Consider the following 24,937-nt stretch of genomic DNA (forward strand, 5'->3'; position numbering starts at 1 on the left):
TAACCATGCCAAGTGCAAGGTCCTACACCTGGGTCAGAGCAATCCCAGGCCCAGCTACAGGTTGGGCAGAGAAGAGATTCAGAGCAGCCCTGTGGAGAAGGACTTGGGGGTGCTGGTCGATGAGAAAATGAACATGAGCTGGCTTCAGTGTGCGCTTGCAGCCCAGAAAGCCAACCGTAACCTGGGCTGCATCGAAAGCAGTGTGACCAGCAGGTCGAAGGAGGTTATCCTGCCCCTCTACTCTGTTCTCCTGCAACCTCACTTGGAGTATTGTGTGCAGTTCTGGTGTCCTCAACATAAAAAGGACATGGAATTGTTGGAACAAGTCCAGAGGAGGGCTGCGAGGATGATCAGGGGACTGGAGCACCTCCTGCATGAAGACAGGTTGAGAAAATTGGGGCTGTTCAGCCTGGAGAAGAGAAGGCTGCGTGGAGACCTCATAGCAGCCTTTCAGTATCTGAAGGGGGTTATAAAGATTCTGGGGATGGACTCTCCATTAGAGACGGTAGTGACAGGACAAGGGGTAATGGGTTAAAACTTAAACAGGGGAAGATTAGATTGGATATAAGGAAGAAATTCTTTCCTGTTAGGGTGGTGAGGCACTGGAATGGGTTGCTGAGGGAGCCTGTGAATGCTCCATCACTGGCAGTGTTCAAGTCCAGGTTGGACAGAACCTTGGCTGACACGGTTTAGTGTGAGGTGTCCCTGCCCATGGCAGGGGGGTTGGAACTAGATGATGTTAAGGTCCTTTCCAACCCTAACTATTCTATGATTCCATAATACTGAATACCAATGTACTGAAAACTTAAGCATAATAATAATATGCATCATCAACCATATCTACTAATTTTTAAAGCCTGACACTTAAGTACCAGTAAAAGCATAAGCACCTCTTTTGCTGCACCATTAGTGTAAGGATTTTACTGGTAAACCACTTGAAAGCAGTATGGAATTAATCCCAAATCTTTTTACTGTAACTGTTCTTTTCTACTAGTCAATAAACAATTCAGGGAAATTTGGAATTAGCCATGAAGAGCATAAAAGGAAGGTGTGTCGTTCCCCCCCCCCCCCCCAAATTTAAGCTGGGCTCTAGAGGTAGAAAACATCCTGTTTTTTGATGCAGTTTAAGATAAGGCTTTCTAAATGAATTACTGGCACTAATAACATTTCCCACCCACAGCATATGAAGTACACTTATGATTTTAAGATACCAGTTCAGCTCAGGCCTGTTCAGAAAGTATACTGGTACTACCAGGAGTTCATAAAGACCCTGCTACTCTTTTTTTCAAACATCTGCATCAACTTCGCAGAAGTACCATGGAAGCTTAACACTGAGCAAATTTTAGTTTTCTATGTAGATGTGACTTCTCCAGGCTAAATCGATGTTTGCAAAGCTAAGGTCAGTTCTGGTGTTATTTAAGAGTGGCTCCGTCTTCTGAAGTCAAAGGGAGCTGCAAATGTTAAAAAAAGACCTCCTAAAAGATCACAAAAGAACCTCACGCCAGTACCTTATATCTCGCAATACTCCTTTTGCAAATACATGCAACTGTATCATTAACATCAGGCTTTATGCAAGTTGCACCTTAACTACAGTTTCAGCATAGAGCGTGGCAACAGATCACTTACAGCTTTTGCTTCCAGCCCAGCTGAGAGGAAGCACAGCAGTGCTGATGTTGCACTCTCCTTTTTATTCTTCTTTGGTCTACAGCTCTTTGGATACTACAGCTGCTTTTGAAACACTTTTCCAAGCTGTGCCAATATACCCAGAGGACCAGCTCAGAGCAGGTCACTTCAGAATTGCTGGAGAAAACATGCTTTGTAAAGGAAATACATTTAATTATCAATGACTTGAGTATGATGCTTGTTTACAAATAGAACACTGAAAAATTATTTTTTTAATAGATCTGTTAAGCTCCTAAAGGACATCAAACTTGCAGAGAATGAAAGAAAAGTATTAGTTAAAGCCATATCAACTACCTAACCTAAGCACCTCTGCACTGGCTAATCCCTGTTTGACATAGTCAGGACTGCAGTGAAATCTGGTGTGCCTGTGGAGATGTGGCGCAAGTTTATGTACTAAGAATTGGACTGATATAAACAGGACAACACAGTGCTTCACTAGAGTAGGAGCAGTAAGCGCTCTGCTTCTGTTCATAGGGTACAGGATTTCTAAACTGATTCCTATCTATTGCTGGCAACTACATCATATTTCTCAGAGTTAACAAATTCCATATGAAAGCAACCTTTTGCTCTGATTTTTCTGATTAGCAGGGTGTTCCAACTTCTCATTTTTCCAGTAGTAGGAACTTTCTGCTCTCCAACACACATTTATTTCGTGCCAGTTCTTATGTCAAAATAAAAGTGGTTACGCTAGAAAAAAGTAGTTTTTAAAGTGTTCTAGATGTAAAAGTGAAAACTTCATTTTCAAAATACTACTGCCTAAAGCCCTGAACATATTTTCAGTGACAATTACAGTACTCTCCCTGGCACAAAAAAACCTCAACTAACCAAACAAAAAAACCAAAAAAGGCTAGAAAGACAAGTCTTCAAGATTAGGAAAGGTCAAACTTAAAGTTGTCAGTATTAATTGTCAACATTAATTTTGCTCTTTCTGAACACTTCAAAGGACTTTTGTCTCACAACAAAATACACAAGACTGTGCAAGCAGACCTGGATAAAACATATGCAAGATGGCTTGAAATTGTTTAAGCAACCGTAAATCAACCTCCCATGCTTGACTGTATATTAATAAATCAAAAAAATCAATTTGTATTAATAAAAATCAGTTTTAATAACTAATTTCTGAGGCCTTCACGAGAGTCTAAAAACTTGCCACGTGACTGACTTGTCTTACTAATCTGGTTGTATTAAAAAAACAATGCTTTAGTTGAAACAACCTAAAATGCTTTAGTTGAAACAGTCTGAAACACTTAACCCCCCCCCAAACCTTTTAACATTATTTTTTCTGGCTTTCTCTTACTGTTTCTTCTTACTAAACACCCCCTCAAAAACTGGAAGGTTTATTTCTAACAGCTTATGTTGGTTTTGGTGGGTTTATTTTTTTAATATCCGACTAGAAATTTTTCCTTTGCTTATCACACTGACTGCAACCCAGCACATCAAGGTGTTTGTTTCATAGTACTTTTGAAAAAGAAGGCAGCTTTCAGACAGGTATAAAAGGAATATTATCTTTCTCAAGCCTCAAGGCACACCAGTGACTCCACATGCGACATTTGTGTAGCACGCCTGTAAGAAATTACTTTCTCCATATTGACAAGATTAGCAAGACCTCAATATCTCAATTTCAAGCCACAGCCTCAGGGCTCCCTCCTCTCGGATACCAGCTTAATCACAACAGCTGGCATCTTACCCTCAACTGAAGATGAATTGTTAGAACTGAGGACAGATACTTCAAACATCCACTGCACCTCTTATTGTGGAAAGTCACATGCCCAGCACATCATCTCATGTTTTCCATTGAACCATAGCTTTTCATCTTTCCTCATGGCTCTGGAACTTGGAAAAGCTCCTTCATGAGGCAGCTGCTCCTTTTCTGCCTCTCATCACTGCCATCCCAGCTGCTCCTAGGTACAGCCTTCCAGCATGGAGAGCTGGTGCTCCATGTTCTCCCAGCACTGTATCTAAAAAAAGTCCTTTTCAGCATCTCTTTGCCACCCTATTGCAGAACAGTGATTTCCACTCAGGAAAGGAGTAAATTATATGCAATAAACCAGTTCTCTTTACCAAAGGGTGTGGAAGTGGTCTCATGACAACTATTCTGGTAAGATAAACAAATGCAATTAATTAATTTATCTCACACCAGAACTGAAATACCTGTACCTGTATATACAGGTCACCTACACCTGGTGAAGTCACCAGACTGAACACTGCAGGTCAACAAAAAGGCAGTTCTCTTCTGCAAAACCTACTAGAGCTTTCAGAAACCACTAAAGACGACACTCATGAGCATTCAACAACCAACTATTAGGCATTCTACATGTAGTACTTGCTACCAAGACTCTCCTTCTCAAGGCCAGAAGACAACTATAAGCTTGATTCCCGAGTCATTCCTTCAACTACCAAAGCAATTACAAGAGAAGTTAAATTAGCTTTTTTCTTTCACGTGAATATACATTCTTTGAGGATACCACATCTTTATACACACATGCACGCACAAACACAAACACACATATATCTTTACAGACATCTTGTGTTTCATTTCTTTGTTCTGAAGTCCTTCCAGTAAAAATCAGCTAAAAACATTTGTTCTAAGTAAAAGTCTTAAGGGTTTGTATTAAGGCTGCATGCGAAATAATCTCCCTTTCTTCAAAAGTAGATTAGCTTGGCTAACAGTAGGTCCGAAATCTTCTTGAATCATGGAACCCTACTCAAGGGCTTTCTTCTGAAACATGAAGAATACAGCTGGAGTGTGCTAGCTAAGCACAGTCCCAGCTTTCAATCACTGTGCTGTCCCTTTCAGATCAAAAATCTGAAAGTTCTCTCTTGTATTCCAAGAGACATCATATCTAAGTCATTCGCTGTTTACCTATCTCAGCCAAAATATAAATATATTTGCTTATACAATGTGGAACTGCACTTAACAAAGACACCGACAGAGAGCAAGCAACTTTAGCCTAGTATTAACAATGAAACAGAAAATAGTCTTAAGCTTTTTATCTTCTTCTCTCCCATATGACTCCTTAAACTCCTAGACTTTTTTCACTATTATAGGCTTGGCTTTGAATAGAAATTCCACTTTGGATCAGAGAAAAAATTTCCAATCAAGTCTGGTATGTACATTCCTAAAATGGGGGATTGGCTTCAACTAATTGAACATTCTGTAATGGAACAGCTATTTTGTCAGAGGATTCATGATGAGCTCTAATCTGACTTCTAAGTCATTATCAGAGCAACATGACAGTAATTACATTAGCTGTGAACACAGCATTTCCCAAAATGAGGGCAATAAATTAGAGATCGATATAGCAAAATCTGACAAGAGCTGGCAGAGCCTGAAAGCTGCTGCTTCATGTTGCATGTCCCAGAAGACACTGACTTGGAAGCAAGAACTGCTCTGGTATCAGTCCCCTCTCTGTTTCTTGTACAGCCCTCAAGTAGGACAAGAGGAAGAACTCTTTTTAGACAACAGAATAAACAAACATGATTTCAGAGACCTTTTCGTCACACTCTATTTTAGGCTGAGACACCTTAGGAGACTTTTTTCACAGAAAAGCTATATGGCATTTATAAACCAGTCAAGTTCAGAAGTTCACAGAGAATATGTGCTACAATTTGGTTCTTAGACTGGAGACATTTATTTCCTTTATATTCTGTACCATGCAAGCATTCACCCTCAAATTGGTGTCAATGCCCTGCTTGAGTCAAGCGTAAAAAAAGTAGCAGGACTAAACATTACACTTATTACGCAAGTCTTTGGGTAACTGTAGCACAAGAAGCTCCACAGCCTATATTTACTCTTTGCACTTCCGAAAAAGACCAGGCTCAGTCCAAGTCAGACTCTGAATTAAGAATTCGAACAATGGTTACATATTTTCTTAACTCTAAATTGGCAAAATAATGAGTTTGAAAATATGAGTTTTCTGCATGAAACCTGAATACAAGAGTCTCTGAAAGCAAGTTGTGGCCATCATATGAGCAACACTACAAAATAATCTACAATGCCATGTCTCTCTTCTGTTCCCACCATCTACTAAATCAAAATGGAGAAATCCTAAGTTCTAACTGCATCAAAACTTTAATCATTCACTTGTTCAGTATGTAATAACATATTGAACAACAACCGAGAATCCCAGATCTGTATCATGCCCCACATTAACACAGCTTGAAGAAACGTTTAATAGTCATCAAACTGAACCATCTCAGTTGCACCTACCTCTACATTTTAAGAACTTCATTCTAAGATAAACATTTTAACTTATCTTTAAATAAAAAAGGGAGCTGATAAAAGCAACTGGCATATCAGGGGGCAAGAAAAAAAAAAATCAAGTCTGAAGTTTTGCCATATCTAAAAAAGGACATAGATAAGTAGTTTTCTTAAGTCCCTCTGTTTCTTTGCTATTACATGTCTTGCAGGAATTCCAATTTTGGGTTACAAACGAGGATTCTGAATTGCAGTTTTGCATTTTAAAAATTGCATTCTTAGATTTTTTTGTAAAAGCAATGGACCACACACAGCACAAATGTGGCTTCAAGTAAAACAATAGCGTAAACTTTCCAAGAACGCTGCTTCCTGCAAAGCTAGACATCTATTCCTTTGCGAAACAGGCTTTTCTTCTTTACAAAGTTAGAGATATGAAAATCTGAGAAAAAAATTACTGGACTGGGTGACTAGAAAAGATCACATGCATGAGTGCACCATTTATTCCCACTTTGTCTCTATGAAACTGGGCACGTTTGCTGGATGGATAAGGCAGCCTCAGAAAGAAATTAGAGAAGCTTAAGCTACAAATCAAACAAGAATGTTGCTATAACACACCCTCACAGAAAATGGAAAACCAAGGTCAGCAGCCCAGAAGTTAAACTGAGAAATTTAAAAAGGGCAAGTAAGACGGGTTTAATGTTCAGGGCTACTTAACCTTTGAGAAAGAAGTAGCAAAGGAAAATTATTTAAGACATTCACATGATTTTAAAAACATTGTGCTAGTTATCTATCAAATTGAGCTGAAGAGCTATGGGCTTTTGTTACACTGGTGGCCAGGTAGTGGACAAAAAAACATTTATTACCAGTAAGAGGGTAAAGACAGGAGGAGGGAGATGAGGAATTCCCTAGGTTAGATACTGTAAAATGCTTCACAGTTTTACTGAAAGGTTTTTTAGTTTTGCTTTGTAACTAGTAGGATTATTTTGGTCTCTTGCTGAAGTTGACCTCATGTTTTGCAACAAAGTTGGTAAACAACCACCAAAAATACTATGTAGTAATTGAACTTAAATCAAAAAGATGACAAAACTAACTAATTGGGGCCTTCTCCAAGTATGAGTTTGCAGGAGGAGTTTTATGACCTAAATCAATTAATTTATTTGAATCTTTGAAGAGCACAGCAGGGTTGAGGATCAGGCTGATTTCAGTTTTCTTCCTCCAGGATGTATTCATTTACTTGAGAAGGAACTTCTTCTCAGTGAGGGTGACGGAACACTGGAACAGGCTGCCCAGGGAGGTTGTGGAGTCTCCTTCCCTGGAGACATTCAAAGCCCGCCTGGACACATTCCTGTGTAACATTATCTAGGTGTTCCTGCTCCGGCAGGGGGATTGGACTAGATGATCTTTTGAGGTCCCTTCCAATCTCTAGCATACTGTGATACTGTGATACTGTGATACTTTGAAAAATGAAAAATGGAAAGGTAAACCATGCTACTAATTCACAAAATTTGTCAGAACATAATCAGAAAATATGTTGAGATACTGTTCAAAATTACTAAATACTTCATGGCGCAAGTGAACAATTTTCATGCTGTGGACAGCTTTTAGTTCATGCATGTTTACTTCCAAAGACACACAAAAAAAATTTCCCATGGCTTCAGCACTTCCTCATTTGATCTGCAGATAACATCCATCTTCTGTGTAGGTGTTATCTACACACAGATATTAAGGGCTGTCTTAAGCAAGCATTTTTGTCAATACGGACTTCTCTTAACTATTCAAAATTCCTTTAAATGTAAAAGATACCAGCAACCCTGAAACTCTGCCAGGTCAAGCATCTGCAACTACTGAACACAGACTACTTTCAATACCAAGCCCCTAAGCTGTTTCCTGAAACAGGAAGCATTTGTCTACCTAGAGACTTTATATTTATTTTATTACAAAAATGCTTACCAAAAAAGAAAATCCCACCCTTCCATACTATGGGCAACTAAATGTTTTTTTTTTTTTCTTTCACTGGCTTAATGCCATGACAGCAATAGCTAAAAAAAAAATAAAAAATAAATTAATAAATTGTAAACTCAGCGCAGGATTTTAATTCTTAGTGTAAATAATTCAGAGAATCACTATGAACATACTTTTTTCCAGATGTTTGCTATTACACCTAGAAAAAAAAAAAAAATCAAACCCAAAAAGCAGCAAAACGGCTGCTTTTTTCCTTGGAGACACTACCACAAGCACAAAACAAGACTTGCAGAATTTCCATTGTAACCTTATTATAGTGCACTGCAAAAAATCTTCAGAATTTTTTGTTTAAATTGTAATTACCATCTCATAAAATAGCAAAACATTCTACAGCCAAGGAACAGTTCAATTTGTCTCTCAGTTTACTGAGAATTAAAACCAAGAATCCCCTGGGGTACTACAATTTTGAATGTAAGTATAATTTGTGTGCAATTGCAACAAATGCACATTACTTAAAAGAAGGGAAATACTAGCATACCGGTCTATTTTAAAGAAATTAAACCCATAGTTTAGACATTATGAGTCTGATTGAAGCCATAATTTGCTCACCTAAGTAGCATTTGAAGGTCATATTATTTTACCTGCTTCGTATGTTCTTTACATTTAACTCTGTACATAGCAGGAATCAGGAATTTCTAGCTGGCAAACCTACCTAGGCATATTAAAAAAAAAAAAAAAAAAAAAATTTAACCAGTCCTAACTGCTGAAGGAAGCCTGCCTGAGCACCTTATGACTTCCGGCATTCAATACCATTCCAGACAAAAACCATAAAGCTAAATAATATATCTGCACAAGCTGACTCTAAACAACCATCTTACTGGGCTTGTCTTCAGTGAGAGAAGAATCAAAGTGGTAAAAGTCCAGCTCTAATTTAAGTTCTGCTCACGCATTCCTTACAGACTCTTTGTATGATGGGGAAGATAGCTTTTAACTCAAAAGTACTTCTCTATAAAGGAGTGTAGGCAGATGTTTCAGCTAGCAAAAGATAGTATCAAATTCACAGGGCTGGCACCCATCAGCAATATGGGAGTACCATTAGAAATGCTTTTCCTAAAATTATTCCACCCAAAGTCTTAGTGTTTTTCATCTTCCATTGTTTCGTCTATTTCCATATTCTGCAAGTATTCCATAGCTTGCTTAAATGAAATTTAATTTTGGCAAGTCTTTCCTGCTCCCCCTCTCCCATCACATTTAAAAAAGGAATGCCTAGCTACATGTACAACCTACACCATAAAGCATTGGTTTAAACTGAACATATTTCAGAATCTGAAAGTAGATTATGCTTCCTCAGTCTAAAATTTATAGTCCAGTAAAGAAACAAAACTCACAGTAGTTCAGTACTTTGAGCATATCAAATAACTAGAAAAGTAATTTTGATTTTTCCAGTTCTCATTACCTTAAGCTAAAGTTAAATGTATAAATCTTTACCTCTGCATCACAGCTTACGTATGTTTTTAAAGAGGTTCACAAATAGAAAAATATCAGATTATGAACTATTTCCTATCAGAAGATTCCCCATGTAAACTAGGGCCCTGATTTTGTAAGCCTTTTCATATACCTTGCCAGAACTAGGTGCTAAAATGCAAATTTGAGAATACAGTCAATTACAAGATACACCATACCTTGCTAGCCTCCAAGACAATCTCCAAAGGTAACAGCATTCAGAAAGACAATCAAAATCGGTGCACTGAGCTTCAGAGTTTGTCTTGCATCTACTATGATATTAGGAAGGAAGTGGTTAATTTAAAGGGTCTAGTTTGTGAAAGATTGTTTCAAGTGTTTTACAGGAGTATTTAAGTGATTAGACTCATAACACCACAAAACCCCCTACAGATTTTGTTGATCCCATTCCTTTGCCACATCTTAGGAAGAATGGTGAATTCCCAAGAAGATCAAGCACAGCTCTCCTGGGTCTTGCATGAAGTTTATATTTGTTCTGCAATACTTTTTTCAAGCACTTGAATAGAAATAGACGGTCTGACATATTTTCTTCCTCTTAGTTTATTATCTTTTCATACACATTCCAAAACACTAAGCTGCCAATCTGCCTCAACATACAGAATGAGCAACTTTGGGGAGTCAAATCAGTTTCTTGTACTGCTGGAGGTCCAAGGTGTAGCTTGCAAAAACAGCCAGCTCTAATGCACAGTATGCCAATAATCATTACCACAGAACCAATAATCATTACGCATTAGTGTGCTGAGCAGAGCTATGTACTGTACAAAATACCATCAAAAACTTAAAATTACATGTCATTACACATCTGCACACCATATTTAGGGAGGGAGAGCCTTTAATGCCATTTCAACATGACTTGGAAATGAAGTCACTGTTATCAATCCTCTTCAGAGCTAGATTCATCTTCCTGGTCAGAGAGCTCAGCAACAGGAAAGCGCAGAATGGCTGCCACCCCTGTCAGCTGGCCAAGCTGCTCTCCAGACACATGAAGGCTGGAGAAAATGCGTACTGTGCCCATGTTTTCCCGTACGCTGTCAACCAACTTAACATATCGAGCACGTGTAGCCACATCCTGGTGCCGAAAAAGCTCATCACTGATCAACAAGGTATCGACGGCCATAGCTTCATTGGCCTTCTCCACTTGTTTTAGACCATAAAAAGCCCGGTCAGGCTCATGCTGCAGCATTTTATAGAAGTCATCTAAGGCTTTGACCTCACCAGCTGCCTTAGTGTCAGACAGACGGCTAGTTACAGCTGGGTCGCAGAGGGCTTCCTTCAGTGCATATTTGTGTCCTGAAGAAGAATGGACCTAAGGTAAAAAAAAGTCAAAGGTTTGGTTGACTGGTTTTATTTGGTTTGGTTTTTTTTTTTTAATATAAAGGACATTTTTATTAGCCAATCATAAACAACTTCCACTATACCTCTTTCTTGAAACCTACCTGATTCTTTTCTTAAAGGATCTTTCCTGCAACCCAAAACATGTGTCTAATCCCTTAAAATACATTTTAAGAAGTGCAGGGAAGCTGCTCCTCTTATTCAAAGCCTGGGTTAAATATGCAAGCTACTGCAGACAGTCCCCAAGCTACTTGAAACTACTATGAATTAAGATTTACGGACCTTCTTTTTAAAGCATTCAAGAAGCAGAAGACCTCTTAACACTACTGACATAAGTACAAAAGCATCAAGTTTTGAAAAACTGCATAGCTACTATGCTTGCTAAGCTGTGAAGTACATTAAAACTTTTCACACTTACTATTATCACTTTGCTATAAATGCAAAAGGAGGCTTCTTGGTGCAATGTGTCTTCTACATAACTGTGACCATTGGGCACTGGGACACAGCTCACTCCACCCTCCCCTGCCAACCTTTCGCAAGTGTAAATTACAAGCCAACTCAAAAAACTATTCTAGTATCCTTATTTTAGGCTCCAAGTTTGCCTATTCCAATGACAGGCAAAAAACCCCACTCAACCAATGATATGACTAAGGAAGAGGAAGAAATGCTATGGTCTGCAGAATATTTAACCATGCAGTACAAAAATAACAACAGAACTACTAAACTATACCACAACTGTGTAAGTGGTAAAAAAAAGGTTTTTTAAAGAAAAAAGTTTTTAAAAAAGCTGTCATTTTGCTTTGTCAAAAAGCAAAAAATATGTATGATATACAGTATATCAGTTTAACACTACAGTTAAACTGTTTCCCAACTTTTATTTCACTCTTAGTTGAAAATTAAATATGCCTTTATACAGTGCATGAAATATTTAATACTTTCTCTACTTCATATTAAGATATCCTAAGGTATCCTAGAACCATCCCTGTATCTTGCATAACTACCTTATAGTTTGGGAGGCATGAGAATAATTTCAATAATTTTCTTATGATGCTCAGACATGAATTTATTTTCTTATTTCCCATCACCCTTGTAATGATCTTCTATTACCAAAGGCAGCTCTTAAGCCTCTTTCTACCCACTCTGAAGACTGTTTAGCTCCTTACCTGTAAGAACTTGGATCTGTTCTCCAGCAGAAGCTTGTTGTCAGTCTTGACTGCCTGCTGGAACATGTAGTCACAAAACTGCTCCCGCACGAAGCCTGGGCTAGCCACCAGTACACACTTCACCACCTCAAAGTTGATATGCCGCTGGATGGCTTGCATCACCTGCTCGTAAAACCTCTCCAGGGCTCGGTCGTGCTGACTGCAGTTCCCTTTCCGCTTGCGAGGGATGTTCACCTCCACCTTGGCACGGGCAAGCGTCATGCTTGGAGTGACCAGGCAGACGTTAGCCAACCCCTCCTGCATGACCACAGCTGCCACATCAGCGCTCCACGCTGGGTCGCAGGCCTGCTCGATGCGCTCCAGCACCACACTGTCCCACTGCTTCTTTGCCAAAGTGAACTGCCGGTTGGGCTCCAGCTCGATGGTGTGGTAGGCCCCCATCTTGACATACTCATTCTCTTGGATGTTAGTGCCCTTGACCCGCAGCTGGCAAGCCTGCGAGTCAAAGTCGATGGCCTCCACACAGAGGGTAAGGGTGGTGCGGATGCGGTTGCTGCCCACGCTGCCCGTGGATGACTCGGTCTGCACTTTCCGAATGGTGGAGGCCCGCAGGCTGTCACCCACCTGCAGCAGATTGTAGGTGTGCCACATGTCCTCGGGCTCCTCGGGGATCAGCGTCACCTGCCCCGCATTGTCCTTTTCCAGGTCCTTCCTCACCAGCTTCATCCTGGCGGTTCCTTGCGCCGACAGGTCCCCACAACTTTCCCTCAGCGGCAGCGGCCAGCGGTCCTGTCCCGGGAGGCCTGACGGCGGGACCCGGCGGAAGCCGCACACTCCCGCTAGCTGGCTGGCTAGCGGGCTGGCTGGCGGGCGATCTCCCTCAACCCGTGAGGTACACCGGCCTGCCACACAAACACGGCAAAGCCTAGGCCGAGCCTGAAGTGCGGCGGCCCCTCAGAACACGAACAGCCGGGCCCCCGGCGAGCGTGCGCAGCACTCCGCCGTCCCACGGCGCATGCGCACAGTTAGTCCTCATCGGCTCCGGCGGTCCGCGTACTGGCCCAGCCGCTTGCCATTTGCGCTGGCACGCATGCGCACGGGTGTTTCCCGCGTGCCTGTGAGTAGGAGTGGTGTCTGAGGCGCGTGTGGGGTGCTGAAGTGGGGGATGCCGCAAGTCGGGGGTCTCGCAGGCTCGGAGAGCTCCGCGAGAAACTTTGTGCGGCCGGGACTAGAAGCCGTCCGGATGCTCCCGTGTGTTGTGGGCGGGCTGTGCCTTGGTGTGGCCTCTCTTGAAGGCGGCGGGGGTAGGGGGTGTGTCGGAGCCTGCAGTGGTCCGTCCGCGATTCAGACTTACAGAGGTTCCTTACACGTCCCCTCACGTTGGAGAAGAGAGGAACATCCCCAAAACTAAGTAGTTGTGGAAGGTGATGGTTACAGACCGGGAACGACGGGACGGGTAAAAGGGCGCGGCAGTGCAGCCGCGGTGCCTCAGAGCCCGGCAGGGCCGGGTGGTACCGGACAGCGGCTGGTGCGTTCCAGCGAGGAGAGCAAAGCCACCGCCTGAGCTATTACTTTGACATTACTTTTGAACTGAACTTCGGCTTAAAGGTTTCCGGTTAAACTTCCGAGTTACACTTTAGCCTGTACTGAAACTTCACCTGCTTCCTGTGTCTACTGGTTACTTAGAATAAGACAGTTTGAGAAGCTTCAGGAGTAGATAGGCACATTTCAAACAAAGTTTGGTGATGACAGATGTAAGTAGCATGCCTTGAAAAACCACACAGATTAGTTCAGTGGTACTTGCATGAAAAAGAGATGTGACCAGTAACTACGCAGCTCAATTTACAGCCTGAACAAATTTAACAACCTAGGAATAATAATAAATGTAACATCATTGTGCAAGTAGTGCAGCTTATTTTGAAGCTGTGTATGACACTGAAAGCACCATTTCAGAATGAATGTTGTAAATTCAGGAAAAATAGGAAGATAATGGAGAATGGAAGAAAAAATAAAGAATGATTCAAAACAACAAAATAAATTGAGAAAGTAGGCAAACTAACATGCCGTGATGACTGACTGTATCAAGGCAACCAGAACAGATACAGTAAGCTTGGAATGTCTACACACTTAGTATGATAACCGAAAAGCAAGAGGACATCCTCTCAGAGATGAGAAAGTGGCAAATTTAGAATTGTTAAAAGGAAGTTTCTGATTTCTTCTAGTTATTTCTGTTTTTTTTTTTTTTCTGAAAAATGAACCACCACCCTGAAAGAAACCCCAACAAAAAAAAAAAACCACAGTCAAAAATCAAAACCCACAAATAAAACCCACCTCACTGTAGATTATAGAAATTGCTGAATTGGAAAACCTTCAGATTCAAGGATTTAATGAGATACAAGGCTACTGTGAGCAAAAATCTTCTATCTCCCATTATAGCATACATAAATTTTCTCTCAAGAATGTAGCACTGGTCAATTGTGACAGGACATTGAACTCAGATCTGGCCCTGTAATGTGTGTTCCTTGTTTCTAAGCTTGATACTGATGTAAAAACAATTTTATCAGATATTACATAATAGGATTACATATCAGACCTCAGACTTTCTTCCTGTGAGTACACATGCTTAACTCTGTTAGCATGAATAGTTTCACAGACGGAAGCTGGGCCACCCAAGGGGATATAACATAAGCACATGTATAAATAACTGTTTGTTTAATTTGGGCTTGTACATACTTATAATTTTGAATTAGTACTGTGTGGCTTAGGCAGAGAGCATGCATTCAGCTTTTTGTTAAGACTTCCTTTCACTTATCTATGTAAATGTTGCATGGTGAATTTACAGTGAATTTTCTTATTTGCAAATATAATATTACAAGGGTTGACATCATGCTATTCTTTCAAGAAAAATTAGCTGTAGTGCATATTTACCTTCCATCTTATCCCCCCCCCCCCCCCCCCCCAGTTTGCTGCTATGTATTTACAAACTATTCTCTGCTTGTTGGTTCCAGTCAAATTTTTACAAGCAACCTCACAACCCTGAAGAAGCCAGATGTTTACGATAAAGGTTGCCAGTTGGCATCCAGTACCATCCAGTAGGAAATAAACATTCAGTTCATAAAAGCAGCTGACTTGCTGCATTACAAGAAACCCACCCACTCCCCCAACCATTAAAAAAAAAAAAAAACCAAGAAGAAAGAGCCACCACCTTGCAACAAAGTTGCCTCTCAACATAATAAATTGACAGAAGGGGACATATTTTGAGATGGCTTTCTGGGCTTTCCTTCTCCAACAAATCACCATAAGATTTCATCCAGTTATGAACAGTGATCTGTAAGTATTTAGTGGCAAATGTGAACTTCAATGATGTATCCACAGTTAGCAAGACCATTGTCAACTTACAAAGGAAAGCATTTACTAGTGATGGTACTTCACCTTCTCTGGTAAAAAGTAAGTAGTGGATATTGTACTTTCTCGATTATGTCAAAGAATGAGCAGTATATGAAAAAGAACATTTCAAGAACCATGTAACTGTTTGTAAATTTATACTAATTTTGCTAATGTCAGGAAGAGAGATGAATTTGACCCCAGTAGAGCCAAAACAAGTGGGTACTTTTAACTCTACATATAGTTTTAATGTCTTCGTAAAAGTTTAAGACTAAGTGCCATAGTCTTAAATGTGTAATATCTTGCCATATATCACTTTTTAAAAACAGTGTTATAGGTGTAATTATTGCAGCAATTTGGCATTCATTTTCTGACCTTCTTAAGCACAGCAGAAGACAAAAATGGTGATAGCATACATTCACAGGGATTTTGGAGCCATGCTGGTTTTGTGAGATTATTTTGAAAACATGTGAGACAGACTGCCATATATCTCCCAGTCTTAGTCAGCTGCTTTATGAAGATGGGTTGTGTAAGATTTTAAACAAGGAGAGGTCATGTTCATAGGAAGCCCTTTCTCCCCTGCATTGTAACCAATTTAGGTAGAATCATGCAAACAACACTGAAGTCCTAGATAAGAAAGACTAGTGGGAAAGAGCCTCAAATATAGGTGGAAATTTGCTTAGAAATGTTGGGCATAATGTTGCAGGAGCAAAAGAAGAGATAAAGATGGGGAGAGAAACTGGTGAAAATGTGGTTTTCCCCTTTATCACTTTATGTGTCTGTTCTACCTTTGCAGACTCTGGACAGAGACCACTTCATTTTCTGCATACAGTTCTGTTTCTGTGATTACTGGTCTTTTCTATTATAAAGACAAGTACTCTTTAATCAGTACCAACAATGTGAAGAAAAAATCCCAGGAGCAGACAGGCTATGTGTAAAACTAAAAGTAAAACTAATGGAACCCTTTGGACTGGTTTCTTCCTTCTTTTTCTGTTGAAACAGAGGGCTGGATCTGTAGTCAAACCACTTACACTGAGGCAAGGTGAAGTAAATCTGAACCATCCCTCATAGGTGTTTATCCAACTTCATCAAAACTTTTAGTGAAGGAGATTATGCAGGGATGGGGTTTTTTTGGTAGCCTGTTCTAGCAGTTCACTACCTGAAGAGTAATAAAGTTCTTCTAAATATTAGCCAAGTGTTTTGTTTTTGTTTTGTTTTTTTTTTGTTGTTGTTGTTGGTTTTTTTTTCCTCCCACAGTGTGTTGCATTGATTTTCTCTTGTCCTTTGTTGGACATGGAGAGCCAACTATTCATCAGTCTCTTGATAAATTAATATATGCGATAGAGAAAGTCACAATCAAGTGCTTTCACAAAACAAAGATAGAAAACATTGACATTGGAAGAATATTCTCATTAATAATACTGTGTTAAAAATACGCATTTTAAATTATCAACATTTTGCCCTTTTTTCTCTTGTAGATAAAGAAGCCTAACTCATTCAGTCTTTCTTCATACATCATTTTTATCAGCCCTTATCAGGCTTGTCACTTCTCTGTGCACATCTGCCTGTTTGTCTGCATCTGTCAAACTTCCTGTACTGAGGATTCTCAGAGTTCTCACCAAGTTGAATTAAAAAAATACGCAACTCTGTAAATACACAAACATACACCTCTATGCACCTCCTTTATTCTAGGTTGTTTTTGTCTGGTAGTACATGGCAGATTATTTGCCTTTTTTTTTTTTTTTCTTTTTGAGAGAGAGGAGCATATAATTCACATTTATTTATTTTTCCATAGTAATTCTAAAACTCATTCTCCTTATTTTTATGACATTTTGACTTGTTTATGCAGGACTATTTCTCTTATTTATCTGAGACAATTTGAATCCTATTCCTGGTGTCTGTAATGCCACCTCATACTTCTTAGTGTATTATATTTCACAACTTTTTAAAAAAGAAAAAAACAAGTATACAAACAAAAAAAACCCAACAAAAACTAGTAAGCTCCTGACAGATCTGAATGGAACCCACCCTTTAGATGTTTTTCTATCCAACCTTTTTGTCATTGATGAAGTTATCTGTCAGCAGTACCAGTGGCAACTTTGCAGCTCTGAGGGGAAGCTGTGGTGCACCAAGTTGTTGCCACTTTACAAAGCCTCCTTTTATGAAGGAACAGAAACAAAAGTATATTTTGGAGACTATCACAGTGAAGAGTAATAAAGTAATCTGTGAAAAATGACCTAAATGTGGCACACCAAGTACTACATTCAGATTTTCACATTTTCCTGTATCTGTTCTTTCTTGCACAATAAGCACAGAGTGAAGAGAGAAAAAGCCTTTTCCCCACTTGCTGTCGCCCGCATTTTGATGATTCTTATGAAATTGTTTTCTTCCTCAGTACTGCCTTAGGTCCTAGTTGCCAGCACAAGAGCTGCTGGAGAGCCCTGTGTCCAAGTTTGCAAGCACATGAATCCCAGCATTACATTAGCCTCTTTCCCATTCCTTAGATTCCCCTGATTTCAGATCCAAACTGTTACTGCAGATTGACTAGCTAGGGGGATTATTACTTGGTGTATTTGTTTTACCAAACAGCAAGTCCCTAACAATAAATGAAACCCTAAAAGGAAATATTACATATTGCAAGTCTGGATGAACTCATCTTTCTGAAGTTACTTGGGTGCAGTTAACTGCTTCCTCACTTCTCCTTTTACCACTCAGTACATCTGAAAGCCGAATGGAGCGAAACCGAAGAGGTACCCTAGTTTAGAAGTTTCTTTTCCCAAGCCTGATTCAGCTGTAGTTTTAATTCTCACCCATTCATCCTCATCTGGCAGGCTTCCCGCTACCCCATGGGTTCTAGGGTTGCTTTAGGGATTGAGGTTTCCGGAGGGAAGCAAACCGAGGAAACCCCTCCCGGGCTCCGGTGGCAAGGCAGCTCCGAGGAGTGCATTCCCTGGCAGGTGAAGGTGGAGTGAGTGGGGAGGGTGATCGCGGTCGCGCGGGTGCCGGCCCCCCCCCAGCTTCACCCCCCTCCCTCAGGGAGTAGAGCCGCTCTTGGGGCTTGGGTCTTCACGACAGAAAAGGGGCTTTTCTCACCTGTCAGCAGGCAGTAGGAGACGGCCATGCCTGGGCTCCTGCGGGCCGGGGCCGCGGCCCGGGGCTCGTGCAGGAGTGGCGGGAGCGGTCCTGCCGCCGGCGCGCTCGGCGGTGCTCGCTGCGAGTAGAGTTCAGTGCTCTGCCCTCCCGTCCGCCTCACGGCCGAGTCAGGCATTTCCTGTTTGTTATTCAAGTCTTTACGTTGCTTCTTCTCATCAAGAAGATTTTAGCTTCCTCCCACCCGCCCCCCAAAGACCTCTGAGCTTTGGAAACCTCCCCGTAGAACTAGCCTAGCCCTAAGATGTACAAATAAAGTTAAATCTCTCCCCTCAAACCTCCGGCTGCAACCCTCGGCGAGCACAGCAGACCTTAAAGGGACATCTGCCCGCTCATAGTTAATTAATACGTGTCTCCCGCCGCCCAGCGCCACTCTCAGTAGGGCAGGGGAAAGCTGGGCGTGCTCCACGGCCACCTCTTTCGCCCTTCTCTTCATGAGAAACACATCGTTGAGGTAGGGCGCGTTTTTGGCTGGCCAGGTTTAATTTCTCTTACATCACCCCTTAAAAATGCACTCTACTGCCGGTCATTTGCCTGCAGGAGGAAGCCAGCCACCCCCTCCCCATTCTCTACGGGTCCGGGGATACAGTAACTGTTCAGATGATTTTCTCACGTCTTTTGAGTCTCCCTGCGTTTTGCTGCGTAAAGGAAATGCCAGCCTTTGCTCTCATCTACTGAACATTTGCATGGCATCCCTCTCCCCTCTTTCACTGCCCCTGAATGACTTCACTAATAAATAACTGAATAAATCACAAGGGTAATAATTAGCCAGATTCAGGCCCGTGAGGAGGGATTTTCAGCATTCATTACACGCAGTAAAAGAGCAATTTCCAGGACTTTCTGTGTTTAGCAAAGTGATGCTCAAGGTGGAGCGACTTCATCGATGTATGAGGTCTTGCACTGGGTCAATGAAATATCGTTTTATTGTTCATAAAGCAAGAGAACCCACAGTCCATCAAACAAGTTAAAAAGAAATCAAAATATAAGGATTTGGAGATCGTGGTGCTACTGGGAAAATCCCTATTTTTTTCTTTGAATTAGAGCTAAGAATTTGATGAATAAGTGGAAGTTAGTGGAATTTTTGTAAATTCCTCTGAGGCTAATAAATTACAGCTGTTAATCATCACTATAATAGTTCAACACATCTTATCTTCCACCTTATGTCTGAAGTTTATGAGAACATTTTGGGTACACCTTTACTTGTAGATCTGTGGAAATTTTAGAAAAGAGTGCACATTTGAAAGCCAGGTTTAAGAGCAAAGGTCCTTATTCAGTAATAATTTACACATATATGCTTGCCTTTACACAGTATAAAATATGTTTAATTACCACACTGGGGCTACTTGAAGTTGGTGAAATTAAGCACATGTATAACCTTTGCTGAATGAGGATCTGAGCTCTGTTGGTACCATTTTAAAAGACTAGACACATTTTTCCAGTTGAAGATTTTATGCATGAAATGAAAGGAAACCAAAATGGCATTCAAAACTAAAAGAAGACTGAGATTATGGAAAAAGCTGTAATTTCTTTTTTTTTTTTTTTTTTTTTTTTTTTTTTTTTGGTGTGTGCGTGTATTACTGCTGCTAGCTTTTACAGGGAAGCTAAAGACTTTCACATGGATTAAAATAATCAGTTCAAACCTGTTTGAAGTATATGTGATATTTAGTACGTATGTGGGGAATGTACATCATGTTGAAGAATAAGACTTTTTGAGAATAAGAGAAACATTTCTGATGTGGGGTTATTCCTAATGTCTTCCAAATTATTTTTGTGGTGCTTTGTTTTTGCTTGGGTTTTTTGTTTGTTTTGTTCTTCTTTGATTTTTGTGGTGTTTGTTATAGACTTACAGGCCACTATTTATTTTGGAATGCCAAACTAATTCAGAAAAGAAAGCCAACTGCTGTTGCTTGTAGAATAGCTGCTGCACCTTTTCAAAGTCTGTGTTGCTCTGGGTGCATTCATTCAGGCAACTATTCATAACATATTGCTAAATGCTCTTCTCAAAGTTTGAAGTTTTATACATTGGTAGTAAGGAACCTGTGTATCTTAAGCAGGAATCCCTAGATGAGGTGCTCTTAGGCCCACAGGTAGATATTAGGTAATTTCAGTATCTACATAACAAATATTATTAGTTTCAGTGGATTGTAATAGTATAGAAAATCACTGAATCATAGAATGATTAGAATGGTTAGGGTTGTAATAGACCTTAAATCTCATCTAGTTCCAAACCCCCTGCCATGGGCAGCTTCTCTGGGCAACCTGTGCCAGTGCCTCACCACCCTCACAGTAAAGAATTTCTTCCTAATACCTAATCTGAATCTCCCCTCTTTCTGTTTAAATCCTCTACCCCTTGCCCTATCCCTATATGCCTTTGCAAAAAGTCCCTCTCTAGATTTCTTGTAGTCCCTGTTTAGGTATTGCAAGCTCCATTAAGGTCTGCTCTGGAGCCTTCTCTCTCAACCTGTCTTCCTAGGAGAGGTGATCCAGCCCTCTGATCATTTCTGAGGCCCTCCCCTGGACTTGCTGCTCATTAGCATTAATGAAAAATAAAACAAAAAGGTAAGATTAGTTTAAAGTCTTAGTGCTATATATTAAACATGATTTGTCATTTTGAACTTTACCTCCCAGTTCAGTTTCAGTGAAGTACTGAAGAGAGCAGGTTGTAGAATAAATACGCTAGTAACTCCGTGGAATCTGATAGAACCATTTGTGGTTAAAGATTAAGTTAAAGACTTCGAAAGACTAGACTTTGAAAAGACAACAGAAATTTAAGATAGCACGAAGACCCAATTCTCTCTTCAAGAGGGCATTATTCCCCCAAAGAACTGTGGAAATGTGTTCTGTCCCAAAGGTGAGGGTTAAGGAATAGGAACCAGAGGTTTGCAAATAGTTTCAATGCCAGGCAGTCTTCTAAATAATGTGACTGTAATGTACATAGAACTCATTTTCCATGGAAATTGTTCCTCTATTCTTATGGAGGATATAAGCAATTTTGATTCATTTTGATTGTGAGGTAAAAAGGTTCTCCAACCTCTAGCACAAAAGAGCAATGAGTAATGCAAGACTTTGACTTCAAATAGCAGAAGTACGCTTAACTTACTTCCATTAAAGGAATAGTATGACAATAATAATTGCAAGAGAGACGTAACATGTTTCTGCAATGTTCTTTGCTATTACACTGTATTATGCACTGCATGGAAAATACTGCAGAGGTTGTTCATATACCTTCTAAGTGAAGATTTATCAGTGAAAGCTCTTATTTTCATCTTTGATGGTTCACATTGTACTGTAGATGAGTGATAATTTACATTTTTTTCTTACACTTGCTTATTCACAGTCTCCAAGATGTCTTTCACCTTGATTACTCTGTTGTTCATTTTCATAGTCTCCATTTTTTCCTATCTGATTCTAGGACCATGGTAGAATTCATTTGGCAGTACTTGTGGGGCTGTAGTCTTATTTTTATTATGTCTGAGATACTCAAGGGCTCCTTCTTCAAGTACCAGAACTAAGACCTAGCAGGATTTGGTATGGTTCCAGTAATACTCTATGCATAAATCTTTTCATGTTTTACAGCTCAGCTTTTAGCTGATACTTGATATTCTTGGAGAATGCCCATGTTTCTGCTCCATCTGTATTAACCATGGTACAAATGTGCCAAAAATCCTTTTTACTATACAATGGAATCTTCATAAAAAATTTGTTTTGCAGCCTGTGTTAATTTAATTAATCTTGGTAGAAAACGTTATGAAAAATGCCCTTTATGTTCTGTGTTAGATTTGTTCTCTTCAACACCTTTTTGTGTCTTTGTTGGTCTTTTTTTGATTATGTGCCAACTATTGTGAAGTAGTTATGAACCAAATTAATATACAGTCTGTGTTCTTACTGAAAAAAATAATCTGATTTTCCTCCTTAACAGATTTCAAGTATCTCACATCCTCAGTCATGCTGCTTTTCTTTCCTCATTTTCTCTGGATGCATTTTTTTCAGTACTCATCCTAAATTGGTAGAGATCCAAAGCAGCTGTATCACAAAAATACAGGAAGACCTCAAAGAGATTAATTTGTATGGCATAATTTACTGTTGTAACTCTTCCACCAATCTCTTTATTTTATGATTGTTGCTTTATACTCATGTAGAAGGAATTTTATATTTGAATAGAATTTAAGATTCCTGCAGATGATACCTCTACTCTTTTCATAATTTTTTAGGCTCTTGCTATTTATTTGAGCCAGCTCCTTGCAATTTACATCCTGATTCACAGTTTTCTCCTGCAACATGAGGAGATTGTCTACTTTCTTATTTACTTGCCTATTTATCTATTTACTATGTCAACAATACATCTTTGAGCCCTGTAGTATATTTCCATACTTTACTATGTATTTCTTCAAAGTATATGCTATAAATAAGGCTAGAAGAAAACAGTCTATTCCACCTGAATGAGATACTGATCTCTCTGTCCTGAGTATTACAGCCTTTTTTCAGTATTTCATAGCTCCAGCACTGAAGTCATTGGAGCTATGACATTGAGTCTGAGGAGAATGGAACTGGTAACTGCAAGTTTGGGAGATGAAAGAAATAAATATTTTACTGTACAAAATCAAGGGGCTGAACTGGAAATCGAAATCTGTTTATAAGGTTTTTGACTAAAGGTACACGTAACATCCCAGCTTGGGATGTTGGTCCATTAGCTCCACTGCATTATAGAACTGAAATATTTTAAATGAGGTCAGAATTTAGGGGTGGCGGATTAATTGATTCTTATTATTACCTTGGGCTTTCTGCACTCCATCCGCGCTTCTTTGTATTACAGCTTCTTAACAATTGTCTTTCTTTTAACATGCTTCTCCTGGTATGTTGCATAACCAATATTATTTATTGTTCAGATAGATTTAAACTATGAAACTGTATAAAAGAATAACTTACTGTGAGCATGCTGTGGAGGGAGACCAGTATATGACAGTAATTTCTCAAAATAATTACATTGTCTGCAGAGTTTTACATTGTATTGCATTGCACTGCATTCATTGCCTTCACAGCTTGTCTGCATAGTATAATTACTTATTGCTGTTTGGTTAAAGAAAAAAAGGTAGTTGTGACTGCAATAACCATGGTGAAAACTCTCGGTCTGTTCTTTTTTCTCTTCTACATAGGTAAAAACATTAACTCTCCCATTTTTCCTTGATGCATGCACACATTCCTCTTCCATTTCTATTATTTTGCTCAGCTGGAACAAAAGCAACATGTAAATATAGATTGCTGCCCAGACTTTCCTTTAATCTTCCTGATCATAAAAAAAAAAAATCTTGATTTTTTGCAGGAGCGTGACCCTGGTCATGATGCCAGTGTATGTTTTATGGCATGGATTAACAAAAAACCCCCAAAACAACAAAGCAAGCCAACCCCCCCCCCCCCCCCCCAAAACCTCAAACAGCACATTGCTACTCTTTTAGTGAATGTTGCAAACCAGACTTCTGCTGGGATTCCAGCTTCTGTAGATTGCTATAACTCTTTGTTTCAGGGGTACTACAGTAATTTTTACCTGCTAAAACCTGTACTCTAGATCCCATTGCTCCACCTGCCTGTCAATGTGAATAATTTGATTTTGTGGTTTCAAACCCTTTGATGGTTTTATCTGAGTGGTTAGGTCACTCTGGTAAGAAGACAGTCCTTCTATGAAGCCCGTATTAGTTTTATTATCCCATGTTGGGTTTTCCAGAAGTAAGTTGATTATATTACATGCTTGAGTCTGAAATCCAGCCTCATTTTCAAGCCTAGGTATTTTAGTGTGAGACATAGATATAGGCATCTCTAGCCATCTGCAGGCTAGAGTCCATTTAATATGCTGCCTACTCTGGTTGTTACCGCATCCAAACAGCCTCCTATGCAGAAGGAGGGCTTTAAATGTGACTAAAATGTTCTGGTGCTCTGGATCTACTTAGTCATTTTAGGTTAGTTCACTTACATAGTAGAGTTCTGAGCATCATACAGAATGTATGTGGTCCTAGGACAAGGAACTGTCTTATCACCATGATGACAACTTAGCCATCTTGTCAAACTACTCAAAAGCTGGGACGTTTCCCATGTGGTGAAGGGTTAACAACAGATGCTGTTAACATCAAGCTATTACAGAAAAGGCAGACAGCTTTTTCTTCTACTGATGCCTTAAAAGAACTGGTGGCAACTGCATTTTGTGAGGAAATCAATCCTATCAGTTTGTGCTAGGTGTGCTCTGAGTATCTGCTCTTAGTAAAATCGAGGGGAAATGCCTGGTCTGGAGATCAGACACCAAACTGCTTTGAAGCACAGTTCTAGCCATGCAAAACTGAAATGTTAAATATCTGGAGAACCTTATGGACTGAAACATGTTAGCACCAAAACAGAGTAGCTATGGCCAAGGATAAAGAAGAAGTGAAAGAAGAATTTTCATATCAGAATTTTGGATTTAAGTACCCAGTTTAATTTAGGATTTTCTTCACTAGTACTTGTGGCTCTAGGTCATGGGGCAAGCATATCTTTGGGTTTCATTTAAAAAGAGAGATTT

General features: G+C 39.9%; 1 protein-coding gene across 2 annotated transcripts in view; it reads right to left on the reverse strand.

Moving 5' to 3' along the window:
* Nucleotides 1–18,804, reverse strand: part of LOC134156353 (integrin alpha-1-like) — a 73,633-nt gene extending 54,829 nt beyond the window's left edge. The window contains exons 1-2 of one of the 2 annotated variants that reach the window (XM_062604317.1): nt 11,860–12,733; nt 10,580–10,670 (exon numbers count right to left, since the gene is read on the reverse strand). In XM_062604317.1, the coding sequence (XP_062460301.1) occupies nt 10,580–10,670; nt 11,860–12,585 (817 nt within the window). In that variant the 5' untranslated portion in view covers nt 12,586–12,733. Of the gene's footprint in view, nt 1–10,579; nt 10,671–11,859; nt 12,734–18,336 lie in introns of those variants that run through there. The other variant, XM_062604316.1, reaches the window with a different exon arrangement.
* Between the last annotated feature and the right edge of the window lie 6,133 nt (nt 18,805–24,937).

Source organism: Pezoporus occidentalis, unplaced genomic scaffold, assembly GCF_034315485.1.
Source record: "Pezoporus occidentalis ecotype Australia unplaced genomic scaffold, CSIRO_AGI_Poc_V1 ctg85, whole genome shotgun sequence".
Taxonomy (NCBI): domain Eukaryota; kingdom Metazoa; phylum Chordata; class Aves; order Psittaciformes; family Psittacidae; genus Pezoporus; species Pezoporus occidentalis.